Below are 22,261 nucleotides of genomic sequence, written 5' to 3'. Positions count from 1 at the left end.
ATAAGGGACTGCATGACTTATGCAGTCCACTTATGCAGTCCCACAAAGATTTCATTAATGAGCTAGCAGAAGATTCCCTCAGAAAATCCCTCCTAAAACACACCATTTTAGGGCTCCATGTCAGAAAATGCTATAAATAGCCCCATTTCCCATTTTAGAAAGGGGGGAAAAAAGAGAAGGAAGAGGAGAAGAAGGAGCAGCAGCAACTGAAGAGACACAATCACCTCCCACACCATTTTCAACCAAATTTGAGGATTCCTTTCTTTTCTTACATTTTTCCTACATTTTTAGTGTTGAGCTTTTTGTTTCTTAGCTTAGATTAAAGTTTTATTTCCATATTAAATCAGAATATCTTTTAAACATTATGGATAGTGAGTAGTTTTACTTTGATTCTGGAGTAAGGGATGTAATATTTAGTTATTTTTGTGGATTTAAACTGGGTTAGTCCCAATTTAATGAATTTATGAGGTTTAATCCATTTCTTGTGTACTTATTCACATGCTTAATGAAGGGCCCCATTAAGTTATGTTCTTAATCCTTGGTTGAAGCACCGAAAGGAGAAAACCAAGTGATAGTTAATCAAGAAATTAGACTTAATTAACTTAGATCTAGAAATAGACTAAGGGTTAAGAGGGTTTTAATAGATTGATTAAAGAACCTAATGGGTCTTGGTTAATTTTAACTTCACGAAAGTAGGATTAAGTTAATTAAGGCACTCTTTGTCTCACTCGAAAGAGTTTTCAAAGGATTTTAGAATTAATCTCCTTTAAACCCATAAATTTCATGGATTGGGCTAGCTAGGAAAAATCCCAAAATGACTTAAATATAAATCCTTAACTCCAGAATCGTCTTTCATCAATTATTGCTTGGAATTTTACTTTTGAGTGTTTAGTTTAATCTCATTTTATTAATTTTCATTATTATCAATTTCTTTATTTTGTGAATTATTAAATTAGTCATTGTTTAAATTTAGTTTTGCATTTTCATACCTTATGCTTCAAATTCCTAAATTTCTTTTATTAATTTGATTAAAATACAATTTTAACATATTTTATTTTATATCAAAAATTCAATCATTAACACAACTCCTCGTGGAAACGATATCTTTTTCTATACTACTTGAACGACCCGTGCACTTGCGGTTGGGACACATCACTCTACTAGAAGCTAAGTAGTTATTTCCAATGAGGGGAGCACTCAACAAAGGATTTGACTAAGTGTACAGAAAAATGTTTACAAAAATTGTACAAATGAGATAAAATGTCCTTTTTACCCTTAAACCTTTTAGGCTCCAAATTTATTTATTTTCCCTCTAAAATCTTTTGCTTTCAAAATTCAACCAATCATTGCCTTCCTTTCTTTTGATCAATCAGCTTTCACCAATGTTTCAACCAATCACATTGCGCCAAAACTTTAACTAATCACATTGCACCAAACCTTTAACCAATCAATAGCTTTCACCAATCTCTAAACTAATAATATTTCACCAAAAATTCAACAAATCATGTCTAACCCTTCCAAAAATTGAACCAATCATAGTCTTTTTTATATTTTTCCATCCAAATCATATTTTCATCTTTTAGAGAAAAAATATATTCCTTCATCCATGGTTTGGGGTAGAACGAAAATTATCAATCTTCTTCCACTCTAATAAATATACCAATACCGTCCAAGATTTTGTGTTATAATGGGTGAATCTTATAGTATTGATTAAGGGTAATGGAGGTTGAAAATGAGAGAAGACAGAGAGAGCTGTATGATACATTAGGGATTAGAGATGATGATAGCTTGTTCGATGAAAACTCTCTTAGCGATGAACCTTCCAATGGTGCCAAGGCACACCTTCCCATGGTTATGAGGAAGGCCTGGTTGAAGAATCTCAGTCAGGTGGCGATGGTCAATGTTCAAATGTTCATGAGGATGAAATTCCTTACAATGTGGAGGAAGGTCCAAAAACTGGGATGCATTTCCAACCATGGATGATTTGGTTAATTTTTACAAGCATCATGCCAGATTGAAAGGATTTTCAATTGTGATAAGATCGTCTTCTAAAGGCAATAGTTCGATTCTTAAATATGTGCTAATCACCTGTGACAAGGGAAGTAAACCACATGGTGATAAATCAACCAAGAGGGTGAATTATCCAGCGAGAATAAACGTTTCTTTGAAAGAAAATGGCTTATGGGTTGTTGGATGAGTCGTAACTGACCATATCCACCAATTAGATCCATTTATGTCGAGGTTTATGATTTGTCACAGAGGTTTATCTAATGTTGTGAAATGATCATTAGAGGCCAATGATATAGCTGGAATAAGGCCTTCTAAGAGCATTAGATAGCTAGAAGTACAATTTGGTAGTCCAGAAAACATGGGATGTTTGCCTAAAGACTGCAGAAATTTTATTAATGGTAGGAGAAGGTTACAACTAGAACTTTGGAGATGTACTCCAGAGTCAAAGGGTTTTAAGTTAAGTAGAACGAAGACAGAATACATGCATTGCAAGTTCAGTAAAGGCCAAACTGGTGATAGGAAAGGAGTTAGTTTGAATGGAGTGATACTGCCCAAGTAATCACTTTAAATATCTAGGCTCAGTCCTTCAAGTAGATGGGGGATGTGAGGAGGAAGTTAGTCATAAGATTAAAGCTGGATGGTTAAAGTGGAGAAGTGCCACGGGAGTTTTATGTGATCGTAAGATTCCTAATAAATTAAAAGGAAAATTTTACCGTACCACCATACGACCGGCTATGTTAAATGGTAGTGAGTGTTGGGCACTGAAAGAGTCGTATGCATCTAAGATAAGAGTTGCAAAGATGAAAATGTTAAGGTGGATGAGTGGCCATACTAGACTAGATAAAGTTCGTAATGAGAGTATTAGAGAAAAGGTAAGAGTGGTGCCAATTGAAGATAAGTTGAGAGAAGGGAGATTGAGGTGGTTTGGTCATGTAAAGCGTAGACATATGGAGGCTCCAGTTAGACAAGTAGAGCACATTAGGTTAGAGGATAAAAAGAAAAAAAGGGGTAGACCTAAATTGACTTGGAGGAGAGTAGTACAACATGACCTAGAAGCATTACACATTTCTGAGGATTTAACCCAAAATCATTCAAAGTGGAGAAAGCAAATCTATATAGCCGACCCCAAATTTTTGGAATAAAGGCTTAGTTGAGTTGAGTTGAGTTGAGGAGCAGGTTACAACTAGGTGATGGAGATGCTGACTAAATTCAAAAGCTCTTTTGCAGATTACAAGTAATAAAAAGTAGTTTCTTTTATCCGATTGATGTTGATTGGGAATGCAGGCTTGGAAACATGTTGTGGATTCATCCACGGGGTAGAGCTACATATGAGGAATTCCATGATGTCTTTGACACAATTTACCTTGTGAACCAATACCGAATGCTTTTTGCAACATTTGTTAGTGTTAATCACCATGGCCAATCCATTCTGTTAGGTTGTGCCTTATTGTCCCACAAGGATGTAGAGACTTTCAAGTGGGTGTTCTCGACGTAGCTTTCAGCAATGGTAAACATTCATCCCCATGTGATTCTCACTGATCAATGTGAAAGCATCAAGGTTGCTATTAGGGAAGTCATGCCTAAAATAAGACACAGATTCTACTTATGGCCTATACTTAGCAAAATGTCAGAGAACTTTAAAGGTGTAGAAGGTTTTACAAAAGCAACCAATGAGTTTAAGGCTTTAATATTCGATAGCCTGACGATTGAGACATTTGAAACAAATTGGAATGATTTCTTGACCAAGTATGGACTAGAAAATAATGAATGGTTGATGAAGCTTTATTCTGAAAGGGAGAATTGGGTACCCGTCTATCTCAAACACATGTTCTGGGTTGGAATGATGTCTACTCAAAGAAGCGAGGGCATGCATGCTAACTTTGATGGTTATGTTAACTCAAGAAGCACATTAAAGCAATTCATTGAACAATATGAGATGGCCATACGTGGGAAGAATGAGAAGGAGTTGCTTTCAGAGTTCGTATCAAAAAAATAGGGTTGTTAACTGCATATCTTAGTTTGGATGGGAAAGACAGTTTCAACATGCCTTCACTCATTAAATGTTTAAGTTTGTTGAAGAGCAGATTAAGTGCTTATGGTACTGCGATGTGAATCCTTCAAATGAGGATGAAGAGAGTAATGAGCATGGGATGGAGAGATACAATATACTAGAGAGGTGCATAATCAATGATTGGTACCGTAAGGAGTTTGTCTATAGGGTTGAGCATAGAGAAAATGAGCAATATTTCAACTGCAATTGCAAAAAATTCGATTCAAGCGGAATACTTTGTTGCTACATCTTAAAAGTGATAGTTACAAAAGGCATGGAGGTAATAAATGAAAGATATTTATTTAGGAGGTGGAGAAAAGATGTGCACCATCCATATATTAAAAGGTTTTTTGCTAGAGGCTATCCAATGATGACAGATGAATACAAGAAACACCATGAACTTGAGGGAGATTTTGCACAAATAACTGACATTGTTATTGGCAATACGCAGAAGATGGAGTATGTTAAGAGGCAACTTCGAGCCTTGCAAGTGAATTTATCAGAATGGAATGATGGATTATTAGCTTCTGCAGTAGGCTCAGAAAATATTGGCATTACAAATTCAGATAGTTTAGTTGCTATTTTGAATCCAAATGAGGCTTGTAGCTACGAAAGGCCACGAAGCAATCGATTCTGATCAAGACATGAATTGAATGGAGGAAGCAACTGTAGCAGAACTAGAGGTAGGAGAGGTCGATGGGACGCGGCACTGTTGTAGCTGGTGGAGGGCGAACCACAAACTTGGTCATACAAAATAATATAGATCAAGTTATAATAATATAATTTCACTGTTAATTATTATTGGATAGGTAATTAGTTGTTCTTTAATTTTTTTTATAGGCAGTTCATTAATAAAAAAATTTAATTTTTCACATTTTGTTTGTTTGACAGGAAAATGCATGTGATCATCATGGTACCTCAATAAATCATAATGGAGATGGAATCCTAATTAGCTAACATCAAAGTGTTGCGCACATTGGCAGCGACTTTAGTTTTAAAAATCTGAATTTGACCTTATAGGCAGATGATGTCCAAAATTGGATTTGATTTTAGTGTAACTTTTTTTTTCTTGCGTTGCATCCTAAATAATAGAACTTTTAATCTATTTCTAGCTATCTTATTTACTGCAATTGACATACGATAGCTTCAATTCTCAGCTCCTTTAATTTTCTTACATCCATAATGTGATTAAAGAATGAATTACATCACAGCTCAAAATTAAAGAATGAATTAATTTTTTTTTTCTTCCTTTGATAATCATGTAATTTGATTTAAATATAATTTTAATTTTACTTGGCTAATGTAATTTGAAAATAACACTTGCGCAAAATATTCCACTATCCTTCACAAAGGATAATTTAGGTATTGAACCAAAGGAAGTTGATCTTCGATGCCCAGTGAGGGGGACAAATTTCAAGGTGAAATATGTGCCTAGGTTGGATAGCGAAGGTCGCTTGTACAAGGGCAGGTTTGAAAAGGGATGGGGGCAATGATGGGGGCAATTCCTTGGCTATCATGAAGTGAAGAGAGGGGATAAAGTTTCTTTCCAACTGGCTGACACTTCTGCCGATGGGATTGTGTTTATTACAAACATTATAAGGCAATGATGATGATGTCTCCATGCCTTATATGGTTTATTATGCTATGTTTTTTTTGGAATATAGCGAACTTGTATTTAACTGTTGGGTTTGAATTGTGAACTTATCTTTAGGTGGTAGATAAAAATCCTTGCACTATATTATCATATTGTTATTAAGTTATGGATATTATTATGTGTGCTTCATATTTCAAACTCTTACAATGGATTACTTCTTTATAATTAGTGTCAATATTACACCAGATAATTATATTTGCTTATATTTAGTGTCAAGTTTTGCTATGATAATGCTATATGGCTTGCTTAAATTTTGTAAATATTATAATTTTATTTGCTTTGCACTTAATTTATGCTCAAAATTATCAAGCAATGTCCAATACCACTAAGGTTGGAATACCTGGTTTGACTTCTTGTGTTATTCCTTTACTGTCCAAGCCCTACATCACTTGTTGTAACACCCTAGGCAAATCCCACATCGGCAAAACACGAGAGAGATGCTGGGTTTATAAGTTGGTAGTTCGTAACCCCTAGTGATACGTTTTAAAACCATGAGGGCTTCAGCCTAGAGTAGACAATATCACTAGTGGGCCGGGCCGTTACATTTGTGGGATCAGAGCTTCTTCGCGTGCAATCTTGGGTGATGGTAGGGCAAACCTCAGCGAGGACGTTAAGTCCCATAAGGGGGGTGAATTGTAACACTCTAGGCAAATCCCACATCGGCAAAACACGGGAGAGATGCTGGGTTTATAAGTTGGTGGTTCTAACCCCTAGTGACGCATTTGAAAACCATGAGAGCTTCAGCCCAGAGCGAACAATATCACTAGTGGGCCAGGCCGTTACACTTGTGCTGCTACATTATCCATGAGGGTGGTCAAAATTACATTATGCACGAAATTTGCATGTGCCGGTCATCATGTAAAATGGACAGCAAATAGCACCCCTACGTTTTGCTTTGATTTGCACTTAGTTTTTACTCGAAACTACCAAATAATGTCCAATACCACTAAAGCTAGTAGTTTGTATAATTTTTTTTTTATATGCTGCGTTGGGCATGAAATATAAAATTGAATTGTTACTTTATTCATAACTCTTTGAATGATTTTCATCTAATTTCCATCCATGTATAGGCTTAATTTCATGGCAAATAAATCAAAGGAGATGGAAGAAAATATTTACTATTTCAATAATAACAAATACATACAAGGCTTAATAAAATTATAATATAAAACTATGGATTCTTTCTTTATAACAAAATAACCAATAATCCCATTTTTTTTCCTGGAATTTAGATTAAAACCAATCCAATCCACATGATATTATACATAATTCATGAAAACAACATGCTTATCAAATTGAACCGTTGGATTTAGATATTGTCAGCCCTACTAAAACTCCAGCGAGGAAACAGACCTGAGTATTCTTATTTGTCTCTTCATATTCTTGTATGTCAATTTTGTCAACGTCAGGCACTCGAGATGTGCCTTCACCTATCTTTTTATCGTTACAATATTGATCGTAAGCATAAAAAGCTTCATCGTAACTATTAAAAGACTTGTAAACACTTCCACTCGCACCTAAAACAACTGATGCACAATCTTGCCATGAAGAAAATACTCCGCGAGTTTTACCTTTGAAAATAACATAATATTTTCCATTTTTCTTCTCTCTTGTAAAAATCGAACCACCTCCCGTTGTTATAGAGCTTGGAGTGTGTATGAGATGAAAATTATAAATTTGATTTGAAAATAACCAAAAAAAAAATTAAATAAAAAATACATACATGACGAAAATTAAACCGAAAATGCTTGAGATTTGATTGTGAAGTCTATTACTTGAGAAGAGTAATGGAGTTAGAGGTTGAGATAGGTTATTATTGATTAAAGGGATGGTGGGCTCAGATAAGTTATAATAATGGTAAGCTCTAATAGGTTAAAAAGATGGTAATTTTTAATAGATTAATGGAATAGTGGGCTCTGATAGGTTAAATGAATGGTGAGATGGTCTTTGATTGATTGAAAAATTGATGAAAAATTATAGGTTAGAAAATTAGTGATATTTGATTGGATGGCCAATAAAAGAAGAGAAAAAAGTTGTAAATTTTGAAATTCAAATCTGAAAATTCATAAAAGGCTAAATATACATTAGACATCTAAAAAGTGTTGAGAATTTATTGAATTACCCTTATTTGTACGTTTTTGTACACAAATTTTTGTTCACCAAGCATTTTCCCTCAGCAAAACCATTTCATGATGGTCTGAACGAACTCTGCAAGGTCATTGAATTGCCATCATAACTCTACATCTTGGCTTCTCGAGCTCCAATAGAACCAATTTGAATCCTAACTTCATTATTCCTTTCTGAATCTTTATTCTTCTCAACACAAGCCATCGCAACCATTAATTAATCTCATATGCATAGTTTTTTAAAACAAAAACAATTAATGCTAGGAGTAATTAGATCTTTAATATCCTAATAAGATCTTTACAAACCCTAAGGCTTATTCTACGAAAACTACTAGTAGATGATAAAGAAAAAGGGTATGGAGATCAAAAGAAGAGATTCTCACTTTCTTTGAGAAGCAGTGTAGTTCAAACTTGAAAGATCAAACCCTGTTATTTCTTATGGTCTATCCGAGAAAATATAAAAAGCTTGAACCGTGAGATAGACGAAAGTTTTTTTTTTTATGATTTTGTCCTTGAGAATTAGCGAAATCACGTGTTAACTGCCCCAATATTTTTAAAAACTTATAACTGCATCTCTAAATTTTGATAAAATTAGAGAATTACTCATATTAATACATGTAACTATTAATAATTTAATTTATATATATATATATATATATATATATATATATATATATATTTTTTTTTTTTTTTTTAATTTTAACATATAAAAATAATATTATGTCTTAAATTTTTTATTAATTATTTCATATTTTATTCCTATTACTTTTTTATCTTTCAAACTTGTTAATAAAGATTTTATAATAAAAATAATTAAAACCTATTTATATATAACATAGATACAAACATATATAATTAATACATATTAATATATTATAACTTACATTATAATTATAATAATAATAATAATAATAATAACTACTTAATATAATATTAAGAGGGTAATTATTAAATGATTTATATCTTACATATAATAATAAATATTATATAATAATATTATAAAATAAAATGTCACCAATCAATTATATATATATATATATATATATTTCATTCTCGTACACACTAAATCGTCGAGGACCTCCCATCTTCTTCCTTTCATTGTTCTTCAAATTAAGTCGACAACCATCGATCACTTGTCAAGAGGAGGAAACAATGGCAGGAGTTAGAAAGAGAAAAGATAGAGACAGAGTGAGCAAAGTGAACGCCGGAGCATTTATAGGCATTAATTAATTGCGATTCCGACTATGTTTGGGACAGTGATGATTCCATCAAATCCCACTCTTGAAAATTTACCCTTCATAGATGAACCCACTTTGCTTAATTTATCTATCCAGTGATGATATTGTGGATTTGAATGAACCAGTCGATAATTAATGTCTTGGGATATTTGTCACTTAGTCAACAATGGGAGGCAATCTAAAAAAATAAAATAAAATAAAATTAGTTAGGGAGAATAATAGATTGAGTATTTTATATTATATATTAATTAAATAAAATTTAAATATTTTATATAATTATTAAATTTTTAAAATTATAAATTATTAATAAAAATATATTTTATATAAATTATTAATTAAAATATATAAAATTTAACAGATAATAATAATTAAATTTAAGATAAAAATAAATTTAAATATTAATAATAATAATTAAATTTAAATTAGAGTAAAGCGATTTTCGCGGTAAAGATACCGTTGTCATCCTTGAGTGTGACAAAAAGAAAGGCGGCAAAGGAATCACCGCCAAGGCGTTTACATGACGGCAGGCCTATTTAGTTTGGCCACGGCCTCCAGTTTTGGTTGTCAAGTTCCTCCCTCATCTATTTTCACATCTTTGCATTTTTTTTTCCTTTACTGGGTTACTGACTTAGAGTTGTTATCTATGCTGTTTGAATCAATGATCGATGATGCTAGTAAATTCAGTAATAGTTCTTGATTTTATGTTATTTAAGCATGATAGAGAGATAGGAAAATGTGGAAGATAGAGGGGAGATGAAGAGAGAGAGAGAGGGAAAGTGACAGAGAGAGATGACAAGGGGATGGAAATTTTTAGTGTTTAATTTTAATTTAGAGTTTTAACTTTTTTCTATGACGAGCAGTATAATTAAAAAAAAATGAAAAATTTAAAGAATAAAATTAATATGCATTTAAAAGAATAATTTCTGGTTGCGCATAAAGGAGAAGATACGCAGTGTTTGACAAATTTATGTTAAAAGAATATTAGTACAGTGGAAAGTGGGAAGTGATGGTGGTGAAGTGAAAGCCCTCATGATGGCCTTTACACACGCCTTGCCTTACCCCACCCCTCAAAATAAACTCGTTGTTTTTCTTTAATGGGTTAAAGCCTTTCTTTAACTTTAATTTATTATTAATTCTAAAAAAAAATTTAATTTATTATTAACTATGGCTTAACTCAAAAGTAATCCATATATATATATATATATTGCGAGAGTAGTTAGAATAAGAGGTAGCAAGCTAATTTAATTATTTGAGATTAATTTTAATTATTTAAATTGTAAGTTAGTTGAGATTACTCATTAAATCGTTATAAAAAAAGAATTTGAGTTGATTAACAAATTACAAGTTATTTTAAGTTAAAATATTAATTTTTATTAATTTGATTTTTAAAATTAAAATTTAAGTTAATTGAGTCAATTCTAAGTCATGTAATTCAAATAGTCAATTAAATTTTAATTAAATTATTAATTTTTAAATTATTTTAGATTTTGTACGAGTTAAAACAAGTTATAAGTTCAAGAGTGGAGATAAAGGGATTAAGGTAGCCTTGACTCTCAAATATTCTGAAAACTTTTATTATTCTTTATAAATATTTATGAAAAATATTAAATAAATGTAATAGAATTTTATTAAAATTAATTGGCCCCTTAAAATTTTTATTAGTCTTTAATAATTTATAATTATATATTATAATTTTAATTGAAACATTAAAATTATTTTGTTATTATTAGATGAGTATAAAAGTTCAATTAAAAATTAATTATTCAAATTTTTATATTTATAAATTAAAATTAGATTTTGTAGTTGTTATTTTTTTTTAATTTTATGATATTATGTCATATAATCTTGTTATTTGGATTTATATTTATTTTCGACTTTTGAATTTATAAATTTTATGTAAAAATTTAATGTAGTATTATTCTAATTATTTTTATTTTTTAAATAATATAATTTATATTATAAATGCATATAATAATCAAAACTATAATTTTATAATACTTATATTTATTATAAAGATTTTGTAATAATTTTTTTAATCAATAAATCATTTTTATAATTTGATATTTTGTATTAGTTTTTATCTATTATGTATTTTTTATACTCAATTATATGCATTTATGAGAAAATATTTAATTAATATATTACGATTAGCCTCCCCAATTAAAAATTTCCCCTTTATAAGTCACTTTAATTCCAACAAATTGAAATCAAGTTGAGGAATGGAATGAAAAATTGCAAGAAAAAGGAAAATTGTTCTTGCCATACGATTTGTTTTTTAAGCATAACTAATGTTTGTATACATAATGATAAATTAATTAAAACTAAATCATAAATTAAAAAGGAAAATTTTGTGATAAAAAATCTTTAATTAAATCAAATAAATTAACTTAAAATAAAAAAAGGTTTTGTTTATATACATAATTATATCACTAACTAATAGCAAATTAATAACAAACTACTCGATCCCACTTGAATCGAGGCAAAGGGAAGAGAATAACAATTTATGTGTTTATTATTTTACCATCAATCGGAAAGTTCCTTAGAAAACAATAATTGAATATTAAAGCAAAAAGATATGTATAGTTCCAATGATCATTACTGGATTATATATTCTTAACAGACAATTCAATCTCTTCATCCTAAAGCTCCTCACAAGATCTATAAGGACCTTCATTGAAAATGAATTCAAGACCTGAAAACCCTTTGCGTTATGGAAGTTGATTGATCTTCTATAAATATGTCTGATGTTTTCTTTCATTATCTCCTTGTTGTAGTTCTTCACCGGCACACTTGCCCTTTGCTCATGGACAGACCTTCACTTTCACAGCGGCAGTAACTTTAGATAGTTTGCCTGATTGGGCTATTTTCCAAAGAGTAAGCCCATTTCTTATCCCCATTCCCCATGTTATCTGATCAAGAAAGGCTTATAGAATAGAATATTTTTGGGCTTTATTACAAGTCTAGCTTTATATCTCCCAACAGAAGCATCAGCTTTTGCAAACCCATTTACGACCTTGAACTTCTTGCCCTTTGGTAAATCAATGAGCTCCCACGTCATCAAGTTCATCATCCATTGTTTTATGCCATTCAGGATCAAGAGCAGCCTCATCATAGGAGTCAGGTTTTCTTTAATTTGGCCATGATGGTGGTTTGGTAATTCTGTTAGATTTTCAAACCCCTGAACAAGATTAAAAACTATGGGAGACTGAGATGAATGTTCATAAGTACATTATCAGACAAAGGGGGACTATGGTCAATTATTTTTTCACAGACCATAGTGATAAAGTTTTTAATGTTGAAAAGAGCTTCTAACCACATTATTACCAATTTTGTTTCTCTTATGTTGTGAAAAATCTCACTACTCTATCAGTAAATTCACCATATAAAAAATATATATATAATTATTAATTATTTTTTTCACCTCTTTAAGCCATTCAAATAAAAATTCATAAAATTCTGCACATCATTTCATTTTATTTATTTTCTCCTAAATAATGACTAACCAACTACTAATATATACAAGTCACTAAAAAATTAATTATTTTGAGACTATAATTATTAAATTTTATAATTTAAATTCTATTTAAATTTCTATATTACCTAATCTCCTAATTCTAATTTAATTTAAGCTCAAACACAGTATTACCTAACTTCTGCCTATGTCCACCATCAAGCTGTCAAATGATAGTATAGTTGAAATCACTCACATTGGCACTGTCACAATATTAAAGTATATTCAATACATAACGTCACAATATTAGAAACTACTGCAATACTACCAAATCAACAAATTTTTTTTATATATTTTTTAGAATTTATTAACAGATCAACTTATATATAAACTTAGAGCTATTTAATTTAATTATTAAATATAATTAATAATTAATTACTAATAAATGTTATTATTAATTGATTACTAATAATTTATGGTAGCAGAATATAAATATTAGTAGTTATAAAAAAAATAAATAAATAATGGGTTAGGTGAAGATCAAACACGTGATTCAACAATTTGTTACAAACGCATATTTGTAACAAATTATAAACTTATTAGATACGTACAAGAAACAATCAGAGCAGCTGTCGAATAATTTACTTTCTTTTATTGTGAAATTAAACTAAACTGAAAGTTCAATGAATGTAGCATATTTGCTACAGTAATAAACTATGGCCGTTTTAAAAGACGACAACAATTTTAAATTTTAGGGAGCGCTGGTTAGTGTGAAATTAATAAAGATTAATTATTATATTTATAATTTTTAATTTTTATTAATATTATTATTTTAAATATTTTAAAATTAATATATTAACTTTTTCATATTATTAATAATTATGTGCTCTTAAAAGTTAAATGTTAATTTTAGAGAATCTAAATCAATAATTATTTTTTCTACTAAATATGATATTATTATTGAAAAATACAATAAATGTCTAATAGTTTCAAACTACTCTAATTTTAAAGTATTAATTATCAGTTATTTTTTAAAAAAACTCACAAAATACTTTAATTTAGCTATTTAGATATTAATTAATTATCGTTAATTCTCGTCCACAAAATTTTTCCTCCGATATCTAATTTGGCAGTAATCCATCCATATATACTTAATGGGAGAATGTGGTGGTATTTGGTTAATCAAAAGAAAACGCCGAAAAGCAAAGGCGGACGGCCTGATTAACTTCAAGCACCATTATCAATAACTAATGGTGAGCATTCCAGTGGCAACCTTCGGCTCAGCAGGCCAAAAAATTCCTCTTCTAGGCTTTGGCACAGCTGATTTTCCATTTGGAGAATATGAAGCAGTGAAACAATCAGTTCTCCATGCAATTGAAGTTGGCTATAGACACTTTGACACTGCTGCTGTTTACCAGTCTGAGAAGCCTCTCGGCGATGCCATTGCTGAAGCATTGCACAGGGGGCTAATCAAATCACGCGATGAGCTTTTCGTTACCTCCAAGCTCTTCAGCAGCAACGCTCATTCTCACCTTGTTCTTCCTGCTCTACAGGAGACTCTCAAGTACAGCATAGTTTTTCTTTTTTTTTTTTTTAACTAGTTAATTTGTTGTCGATGTGTGGTGCTTGATTTATTAATGGATGCAGGAATCTTGGATTGGAGTACCTTGATTTATATCTAATTCACTTTCCTGTGAGTTTGAAGCCAGAAGCCCAGTTCCCATTTAAACCAGATGAAACTCTTGTGATGGATTTTGAGTCTGTTTGGAAGGCCATGGAGGAGTGCCAAAATCTTGGCCTTACAAAATCAATAGGAGTTAGCAACTTTACATGCAAGAAGATTGAGAAATTGCTTGCCACTGCAAGAATTCCTCCGGCAGTCAATCAAGTGGGGACTCGTTTTTCTTGTATTACTGTTCTATTTTTGCTTGGGATTTTGATCTTTATATGCTAATCTGCTTGTTACTGTTGCTGTTTTGGGGCAGGTGGAGATGCACATTTTTTGGCAGCAGAAGCAGCTGAGAAAATTATGCGAGGAAAAGGGTATCCATATGACAGCCTACTCTGCATTGGGACCGAAAGGAACTCCTTGGGAAGGCAATAATAAGCCCATAGAATGTCAAGTGGTGAAAGAGATTGCTAGTGGCAGAGGAAAGACAGCGGCTCAGGTAATCTCATATTAAACAAAGTTGACGCAAAACCATCACAAAGGATAAATCTATCATAGAAAGGATATCAGTTTGAGGTTCAAAATGATTAAATTTTTGAATAATTGAATAATTGCTATAAAAACAAGAGAGCCTAGCTAAGTGGATAATTCTGTGACAAGACTATTATATATTTTTCAATAACAATCAAGGGAAACACACGTGAGTGATTAATTTTGATGCATGTTATAATGAAGGTGTGTCTGAGATGGGTGCACGAGCAAGGTGTTAGTGTTGTTGTGAAGAGCTTTAACAAGGAAAGAATGAAAGAAAACTTGAAGATATTTGATTGGGAGCTAAGTGAGGAAGACTTGCAAAAGATAAATCAAATTCCACAAAAAAGAGGTAATCTAGCAGAGGCATTCGTCGCAGATGAAAGTCCCTACAAGTCTCTCTCTGAGCTCTGGGATGGAGAACTGTAATGTTCTTAATTAATTTTCTTATACTAGAAATCCAAATATTAGTGTATTCTTCACTATTTTAATTTTTAAAAAAATTAGTTGAATTTTTACTGAGAATATTGTAGTATGTCTTATTGTTGGCCCACAAACATTGTGAAAGAATGCATTATCGGTAAAAGAATCATTACAAAATCTTTGAATGAATCTACAAGACTTATTATAAGAATGGGGTAGCAATTCATCACTTAAAAAATTTAGAAAATCTTCTCCAACTTTCTCTACATTTCATAGAGATGCGGTGAATTCTCCTTTAAGATGTGGGGACCAAATTTAATACATGCGGTGGCTATGCTTTTAAGGTACAAAAGTAGGGTGAGTTTTTTTTTTTTTTTTTTTTTTTTTTTTTTTTTTTTTTTAAACTGCCATAAAGCGGCTGCTGAGGCATCAGATTACAAACAATCAACCACCTCTTCCGGCGCAATAGCTAACCAGTTGGGAGGAAGACTATTTCTAGCACTGAGCTTAGCCACACAATGAGCTACAGAATTAGCTCTCCTATTGATCGAAGAGAAGTAAACAAAATCAAAAGCAGGGATCAAAGATGAGATAGAAATGGTCAAAGTTTTAATATCCCAAGGAACTATCTTATAGAATCGACCAGAGCAGCATGGAGGACTGAGGAATCTGTTTCAAGGATCACCGATTTATCTCCCCTAGCAATAGCAAGACGAATAGTTTCTAATACTGCACGAGCTTCCCCTGCTAAAGGAGAAGAACACAAAACCTTCCTTACTGTTTCATCAACAAGGCAGCCTTGGTGATTTCTAGCAATCACTGCAATATTTCCAGGCCATATCACAGTTAATCTTAACAAAACTAGAAGAGGGAGGTTGCCATCTATGCAATCTCTGAGAAATGGCTGATGAAGAGTGAGGCACTGCTGATATATCCTTCAAATGACGCAATTCAGCCAACGATCTTCTAATACGATGAGAGTTTGCTAGAGGGTCTGAAAGACAATGGTCAAAGATTGCTCGGTTCCTTTCTTTCCAAATCACCCATAAAGTCACTGCAATGGAGAAAAAAACAAGACAGCTTTGTATTTTCTTGATTAGGCCTCTTCTGCCTTGGGGCAAGGGAATGTGGTTGTTTTTTTCACCGGTTGGTTTATGGGTCTTCCTCCCCACCTGACTTGAGGTTGTAGTTCTTTTAGGTATAGTTGCCGATCTTTGAAGCTTCAAAGAGAAGGTGTCTTGTAGCAGATCTGGCTTTCTAGAGAGCTAGGTGGTTAGCTCTGTGTTCGTGTATTGAGTCTTTGATTCTAGGAGCTGTCATCTGACTTGAATGGAGGGCTTTAAGCATTCGTGGACGTCTACTACTTTAGGGAATATGCCTCTTTCTCTCTGTTTGAAGATTGATCCGCAAGCTCTAGGAGATTGAAAAGCTAGTGAGTGTTGTGATGTCACCCTCCCTGAATGGCTAGCAGTTCTAACCTGTGGAAATGAAGGTCCGGTGATGGCCTTTTTTGTGCTTGATGTTTTTTTTACAAAGTGGCTCCTGGCTCTTTGTGCTCAGATTAGGGTCTCTTGATTGAAATTGGCCTAAGATATCTTGTATTTGGGTTGTCTAGTTTGTGATTTGCTTGAGCCCCCTGTTATGTATGTTTCCAAACTCTCTTTGTGCAAATTTGCCCTTTGGGCTATGTTAATGCAAACTCTAACATATATTAAAAAAAATGGGAATTTCGAGTTTTAACTTCGAAATTACAATATTTGTCAAACACCTCTCCTCTGGATATATACGAAATTAGAGTGAAGGAGATAGAAGTTGGGCATGAAAGCTCAAAAAAGAAAGAAAAATAAGTGATGCCTTAATTTTAATGCGATTAGAGATCCAATTATAGTATTAGCTTTGCTTAATTAATTAATGCTTTAATAAGTCTTATCACTCAAGAATGGAGAAATTATTAGCCCGCATTTGACATCTTACTGCAATTTTTTTTAATTTTTTTTTATCTATGATAAATGTATAATGCATCCATCAATAAATGAAGGAGAATGAAATAAAAAAGTCTATATGAATAGAGGTGAGTAAATTTCGATTCAAACTGAAAAATTGAATCGAATCGAATCAATTCGATTCGGTTTTAAAGTTTGATTGGTTTGATTCGATTTTATATTATAAAAATTTTAATTATTTTGATTCGGTTCGATTTTGAAGAGAAGAAAATCAGTTAAACCAAACCGAATCGAATAGTAATTTTATATATTCAAGTGAATTAAATCAAATAGAGATTGATTTTTGCAATTGATTTATTTTTATGGGGAATTTATGAATTATATTTAATTATATATATATATATATATATATATATATATATATATTGTTTAATTTCATTGATTAATAGTTATTAGGTTCAAACCAAAGTCAAAATTAGATCAAATAATTTAAAAATCAAGTCTAAATTAGAAAATCAATCAAAAATTAAAATCGATCGGTTTGAACATAATCAAATCAAAATAGAACAATTCGATTCGATTCAATTTTTCATCAATTTCGGTTCAGTTCAATTTTTAAAATATGTAATTCGATTTTCATAATTTAATTCAATTTGATTCGATTCGAACCAAATGCTCACTCTATATATGAAGGCAGAAACATGCAACCCAAAACAACAAAGAATTAAAAAACAAGAATAAGAAGTTTCATTAGTAATTAAAGTATTTGCAATTTGTTTTCGAGAAAATATCAACATTTTGTATTTGTTGTCTCAAGTCTATTTTGGACTTTTTATTTTTTAATTCACTCGAGATTCGAATTTAATGCTTCATGATTTAAAAATATTCCAAAATTATCAAACTAAAATAAATAATTTATTTTTGAATTTCATACCCAACTTCTTAATTATTATACAACAAAAGAAAAAAAGGAAAGAAAATCCCATTTCTGCACGTTATTGACTTTCTTCGTTTCTTGCACATTTTAAAGAAAGAAAGATATATTAATGCTCATCTTGTCTTTTTATACGTTCAATTTAAATTAAATATCCAATATAAAATATTTTTCTAATTTTAAATATTAAAAATTATTTATTCATTTCAATTAAAATAAAATTTAAAAAATTTGAAAAACATGATCAATAAAATTATTTAATATTAAAATTATTTAAAAATTTAAAAAAATATATTTTATTAAATGTAAATTTATTTGACTTTATTTAAAAAGTACATAAACTTACTTCTCCCAGAAGTTAATTAGATTTATTTGACCCTTACCCACAATAGTTTATTTGATTTTTTTTTTTCTATAAATATTTAGCAAACATTTGGTGGCCATTTGGATGGTCAACTACTACACGTCCTCTTAAATCGAAAGCTACTTCTCAACCTCTCTGTTTAATTAGTTAAAATATTTCTTAATATCTGCGGTTAATTAAATCATATTTCTAATTCCAAGCCCATGCTTGCAATTTAATTAACATCTAAATTTCTTATCATTAATTCATAAATTATTGAGCTTTTATTTTAAATACGTAAATTTTATATTTCTATATATTATAATTATAAATTATTTGAACTGATCTAATTTTAATGTGTGAAAGTTGACAGAAGGATAACAAGTAAAAATATATATATATATAGTATAATTATACGTAATTACAAATAGAACCAAAATATTCTTTCAAAAAAATCTGTTGACATGCAGACACTACACATATGAATGATTTCATGGATTATATTAAGAGTTGAGACTTGTTCAACTTATTCTTAAGGATGAACTCATACATACATACATATATATATATATATATATATATATATTGAGAGGAAGAAAGCACCAGCAGGGGATTATACGCATCTGACCACTTCAAACTCTCACTGATATGCTCTACCCTAAAGCAGTATTCAAGGAAGCTTGACCCTGTTGAGTTTTGCCTATATATATATACAAGGAAACCAAGCATAGTAAGCAGAAAGACCTGGAAAGTGTAGTTAATAGCAGCTAGGAAATGGTAGTGATTCCTGAGATAACGCTATGTTCATGTGAGAAAACTATGCCGGTAATCGGCATGGGAACATCAGTATATCCTCCAGCTGATAAAGAAACCACAAAAGCTGCCATTATTGAAGCCATTAAAGCAGGGTACCGCCACTTTGACACTGCCTTGGCGTATGGATCAGAACAGCCTCTAGGGGAAGCAATAGCTGAGGCCTTGAGTCTGGGTCTAATCAAATCTAGAGATGAACTCTTCATTACTTCCAAGCTTTGGAGCAGCTTCGCTGACAAGGATATGGTGGTGCCTGCCCTCAGGATGAGCCTAAGGTAATCACAGGCCCTGAAATAACCGTTTTTCAGATTTTTTTTAATTTGTTGGTTTTGGTTGTAGGAATCTTCAACTGGACTACCTGGATTTGTACCTTATACATTGGCCATTGAAACTGAGCCAAAACGTTCGTTCAATGCCCACTACAAAAGAAAACATATTTCCCTTGGACATCAAATCTGTCTGGGAAGGCATGGAAGAATGCAAAACTCTTGGCCTCACTAAGGCTATTGGTGTCAGCAATTTTTCTTGCAAGAAACTCAAGGAGCTCCTCTCCACTGCTAAAATTCCTCCAGCCGTTAATCAAGTGAGTGAAAAATGAAATTACTTGCCACCTTATTCATCAGAAAATGAAAATGGATAGTTGTTGTTATTTTAAATTTTTTTTTTTTATTAAAATGTTTTCTATTGCAGGTGGAGATGAACCCACTTTGGCAGCAGAAGCAATTGAGGGACTTCTGCAAAGCAAAAGGTATTCATATTACAGCTTACTCACCCTTGGGTGCAAATGGGACTAAATGGGGTGACAACAGAATTATAGAATGTGATGTGCTTGAAGAAATTGCCAAGGCTAAAGGGAAAACTACTGCTCAGGTATTTATTACACCTTTTGAATTTTGATGTGCTCTAAATTCATTCCTTTTTTATATTATCTTTTTTCTTTGTTTTCCACTTCCAAGAAATTTTTCTTTTGGTTTTCCGGATGAACCACATAATATGGGTAACTCAATATCTCACCTTACTGAAAAAATAGATTATAACTTGTAGCATAAAATTTCACAAGTTTGGGTATTTCAAATTGAATATTTTAAGTCGATCTCAGAATAATTTAATTGCTTTTTCTCTATTTTTAAAATATAAAAAATGAGAAAGTATTGAGCTTCTATCTCTAAATTTTATATTTTGAAATTATTTATTTTACAATGAAAAGTGAAAATTGTTATTTCTTATTGTGTAACTCATCAGTTATTATTCATTCTATTGTATTTTCGTGAAATTAAAAAAAAAATTCAAAATAATTGATTAATACGGTGATATTAATATGAAGGTTTCCCTGAGATGGGTGCATGAGCAAGGTGTGAGTTTGGTGACAAAAAGTTTCAACAAGGAGAGGATGAAGGAGAACCTTCAAATCTTTGACTGGACGTTGACCGAGGAGGAATCGAACAAGATCAGTAACCTTCCTCAACGCAAAGGATTTCTATTTGCCAACTTGTTAGGTCCACACGATTTTATTCTAGAGCTTGATGCAGAGATATGAAACCCAATTAATCATGTTTTTAATTACAATTATTGTTGGCTTTAAATAAGTAATTTAAAATGTTAATTTCCGCTGTTTGAATAAATTTTATAAATATATATATGAAGTTTATAATTACATTTTTCAATTTTCTTTTGTTTATTAATGTTGAATAATTCCTATATCCGAAACGTTTTTTTTTATGTAAAGGGAATAATAATCTTGAGCAGCTATTATATTTATAAAAAATATATTTTAATTATTAATTATGACAAAATTTATATGAAATTTATTGTAATTAAAATTCATATTAAAATTATTATAATTGAAGAGAGAGGCACCTACTATTAAGTCAACTCAAAAATTTTTAAGAGTTCCAACGTCTCCAGCTCAATTAAAATCAGATTCAAATTAATTAATGATTTTTAAACCCTAATCGAATTAAAATAGAGACCCGGTCGAGTTTGGTCTCCACTTCATAATTAATTAAATTGAATCCAAATATGATTCAACTTGTAAATTTTATATGATTTGAACGAGAAATAAAAAAAAAAAAAAAATACCATGCATCCTCATTACGCACGGTTGGCGCGCGCATGGTGCGCCCCTCCCTTAGTTGCTATTGTGTTATTTAATGTTATTGTGAATTTATTTTTTCTTAAAAAATTACAAATTATATTATTATTCTTTTTTTAGCATTATTTTTATTTTTTATAACAACCATTTAATGGTTATATTTTAAAATTATTTTAGAGAAATAAAAAAAAATAAAATTTTATAAGTATCATGTAAGTTTTATTTCCAAATTTATTGAAACTTTCCGAACTTTCATTTATGAAGATTTTAATTCTTACCTTCAATACGCATATATCTAAATTATCAAATAATTAAATTTACATTTAATTTTATATATATATATATATATATATTATTTTGTTCATTTTTTACAATTTTTTTTGTAATAATACAAAAAATATACAATGAATTTGATATAAAAAATACATACGTTATTTTTCATATTTAAAAATATTTATCAATTCAAAACTAGAATTAGGGATATGCATTATTCGGTTATAACCGAATAACCAAATTGAACTTATGAAATTTAATTATTTCGGTAAGAATAAATTTAATTTAATTTAATTTTTTATTAATAATAATAAAAAGTTTCGTTATTTGGTTATGGGTTCGATTACCTTTGATTTTGATTTAGTAATGAAAGTAATCAAAATAATTAAATTTTAATTAATTATAATTTTATGAATATTATATTATTTATAATTATTATTTTTTATAATTTTATAATAATATTTAACGTATAATTATTATCTTATTAATATTAAATCACATTTATTATTTTTTTATAAATAATAAAGAATATAAATATATTTTTATTAATATTTTATTAAATAATTAATAACATAAATATATATTTTATTTTTTTTTTCAATTAGTTCAGTTATAACCGATAATCTACCAATTATTTTTGGTTTCCATTAACTTTAATTTTTTCTCAATTTCAATTGAATTTAATTAATATTTTTAGAATCAATTAATAAT

At 30.5% G+C, this 22,261-nt stretch overlaps 3 protein-coding genes across 3 annotated transcripts; all 3 read left to right on the top strand.

The window, feature by feature from the left end:
* Positions 1-3,514: 3,514 nt before the first annotated feature.
* LOC110634136 (protein FAR-RED IMPAIRED RESPONSE 1-like) lies at positions 3,515-4,697 on the top strand. Its single transcript, XM_058140566.1, has 2 exons — positions 3,515-3,991; positions 4,095-4,697. The coding sequence occupies exons 1-2, from the start codon at positions 3,515-3,517 to the stop codon at positions 4,695-4,697; spliced, it is 1,080 nt and encodes a 359-aa protein (XP_057996549.1).
* Positions 4,698-13,693: 8,996 nt separating this feature from the next.
* Positions 13,694-15,341, top strand: LOC110634152 (non-functional NADPH-dependent codeinone reductase 2). Its single transcript, XM_021783073.2, has 4 exons — positions 13,694-14,093; positions 14,177-14,417; positions 14,515-14,697; positions 14,934-15,341. The coding sequence occupies exons 1-4, from the start codon at positions 13,780-13,782 to the stop codon at positions 15,156-15,158; spliced, it is 963 nt and encodes a 320-aa protein (XP_021638765.2). The 5' UTR covers positions 13,694-13,779; the 3' UTR covers positions 15,159-15,341.
* A 3,653-nt stretch (positions 15,342-18,994) lies between these two features.
* On the top strand, positions 18,995-20,788 carry LOC110634149 (D-galacturonate reductase-like). The gene is made up of 4 exons (XM_021783060.2): positions 18,995-19,460; positions 19,525-19,768; positions 19,876-20,055; positions 20,510-20,788. Exons 1-4 carry the CDS (start codon positions 19,147-19,149, stop codon positions 20,720-20,722), a joined length of 951 nt encoding a protein of 316 aa, XP_021638752.2. The 5' UTR covers positions 18,995-19,146; the 3' UTR covers positions 20,723-20,788.
* Positions 20,789-22,261: the final 1,473 nt, after the last annotated feature.

This window comes from Hevea brasiliensis, chromosome 18, assembly GCF_030052815.1.
Source record: "Hevea brasiliensis isolate MT/VB/25A 57/8 chromosome 18, ASM3005281v1, whole genome shotgun sequence".
Classification (NCBI taxonomy): Eukaryota; Viridiplantae; Streptophyta; class Magnoliopsida; order Malpighiales; family Euphorbiaceae; genus Hevea; species Hevea brasiliensis.
This window is presented reverse-complemented; position numbering and strand designations above follow the sequence as displayed.

Excerpts from the sequence above, each read along its gene's own strand:
- LOC110634152 (XM_021783073.2), top strand. The coding sequence starts at position 13,780 with ATGGTGAGCATTCCAGTGGCAACCTTCGGCTCAGCAGGCCAAAAAATT. Across the intron at positions 14,094-14,176 it reads GCTCTACAGGAGACTCTCAA|GAATCTTGGATTGGAGTACC; the intron begins GTACAGCATAGT and ends TAATGGATGCAG. Across the intron at positions 14,418-14,514 it reads TTCCTCCGGCAGTCAATCAA|GTGGAGATGCACATTTTTTG; the intron begins GTGGGGACTCGT and ends GTTTTGGGGCAG.
- LOC110634149 (XM_021783060.2), top strand. The coding sequence starts at position 19,147 with ATGGTAGTGATTCCTGAGATAACGCTATGTTCATGTGAGAAAACTATG. Across the intron at positions 19,461-19,524 it reads GCCCTCAGGATGAGCCTAAG|GAATCTTCAACTGGACTACC; the intron begins GTAATCACAGGC and ends TTTTGGTTGTAG. Across the intron at positions 19,769-19,875 it reads TTCCTCCAGCCGTTAATCAA|GTGGAGATGAACCCACTTTG; the intron begins GTGAGTGAAAAA and ends TTTCTATTGCAG.
- LOC110634136 (XM_058140566.1), top strand. The coding sequence starts at position 3,515 with ATGGTAAACATTCATCCCCATGTGATTCTCACTGATCAATGTGAAAGC. Across the intron at positions 3,992-4,094 it reads AGGAGTTGCTTTCAGAGTTC|ATTAAGTGCTTATGGTACTG; the intron begins GTATCAAAAAAA and ends GTTGAAGAGCAG.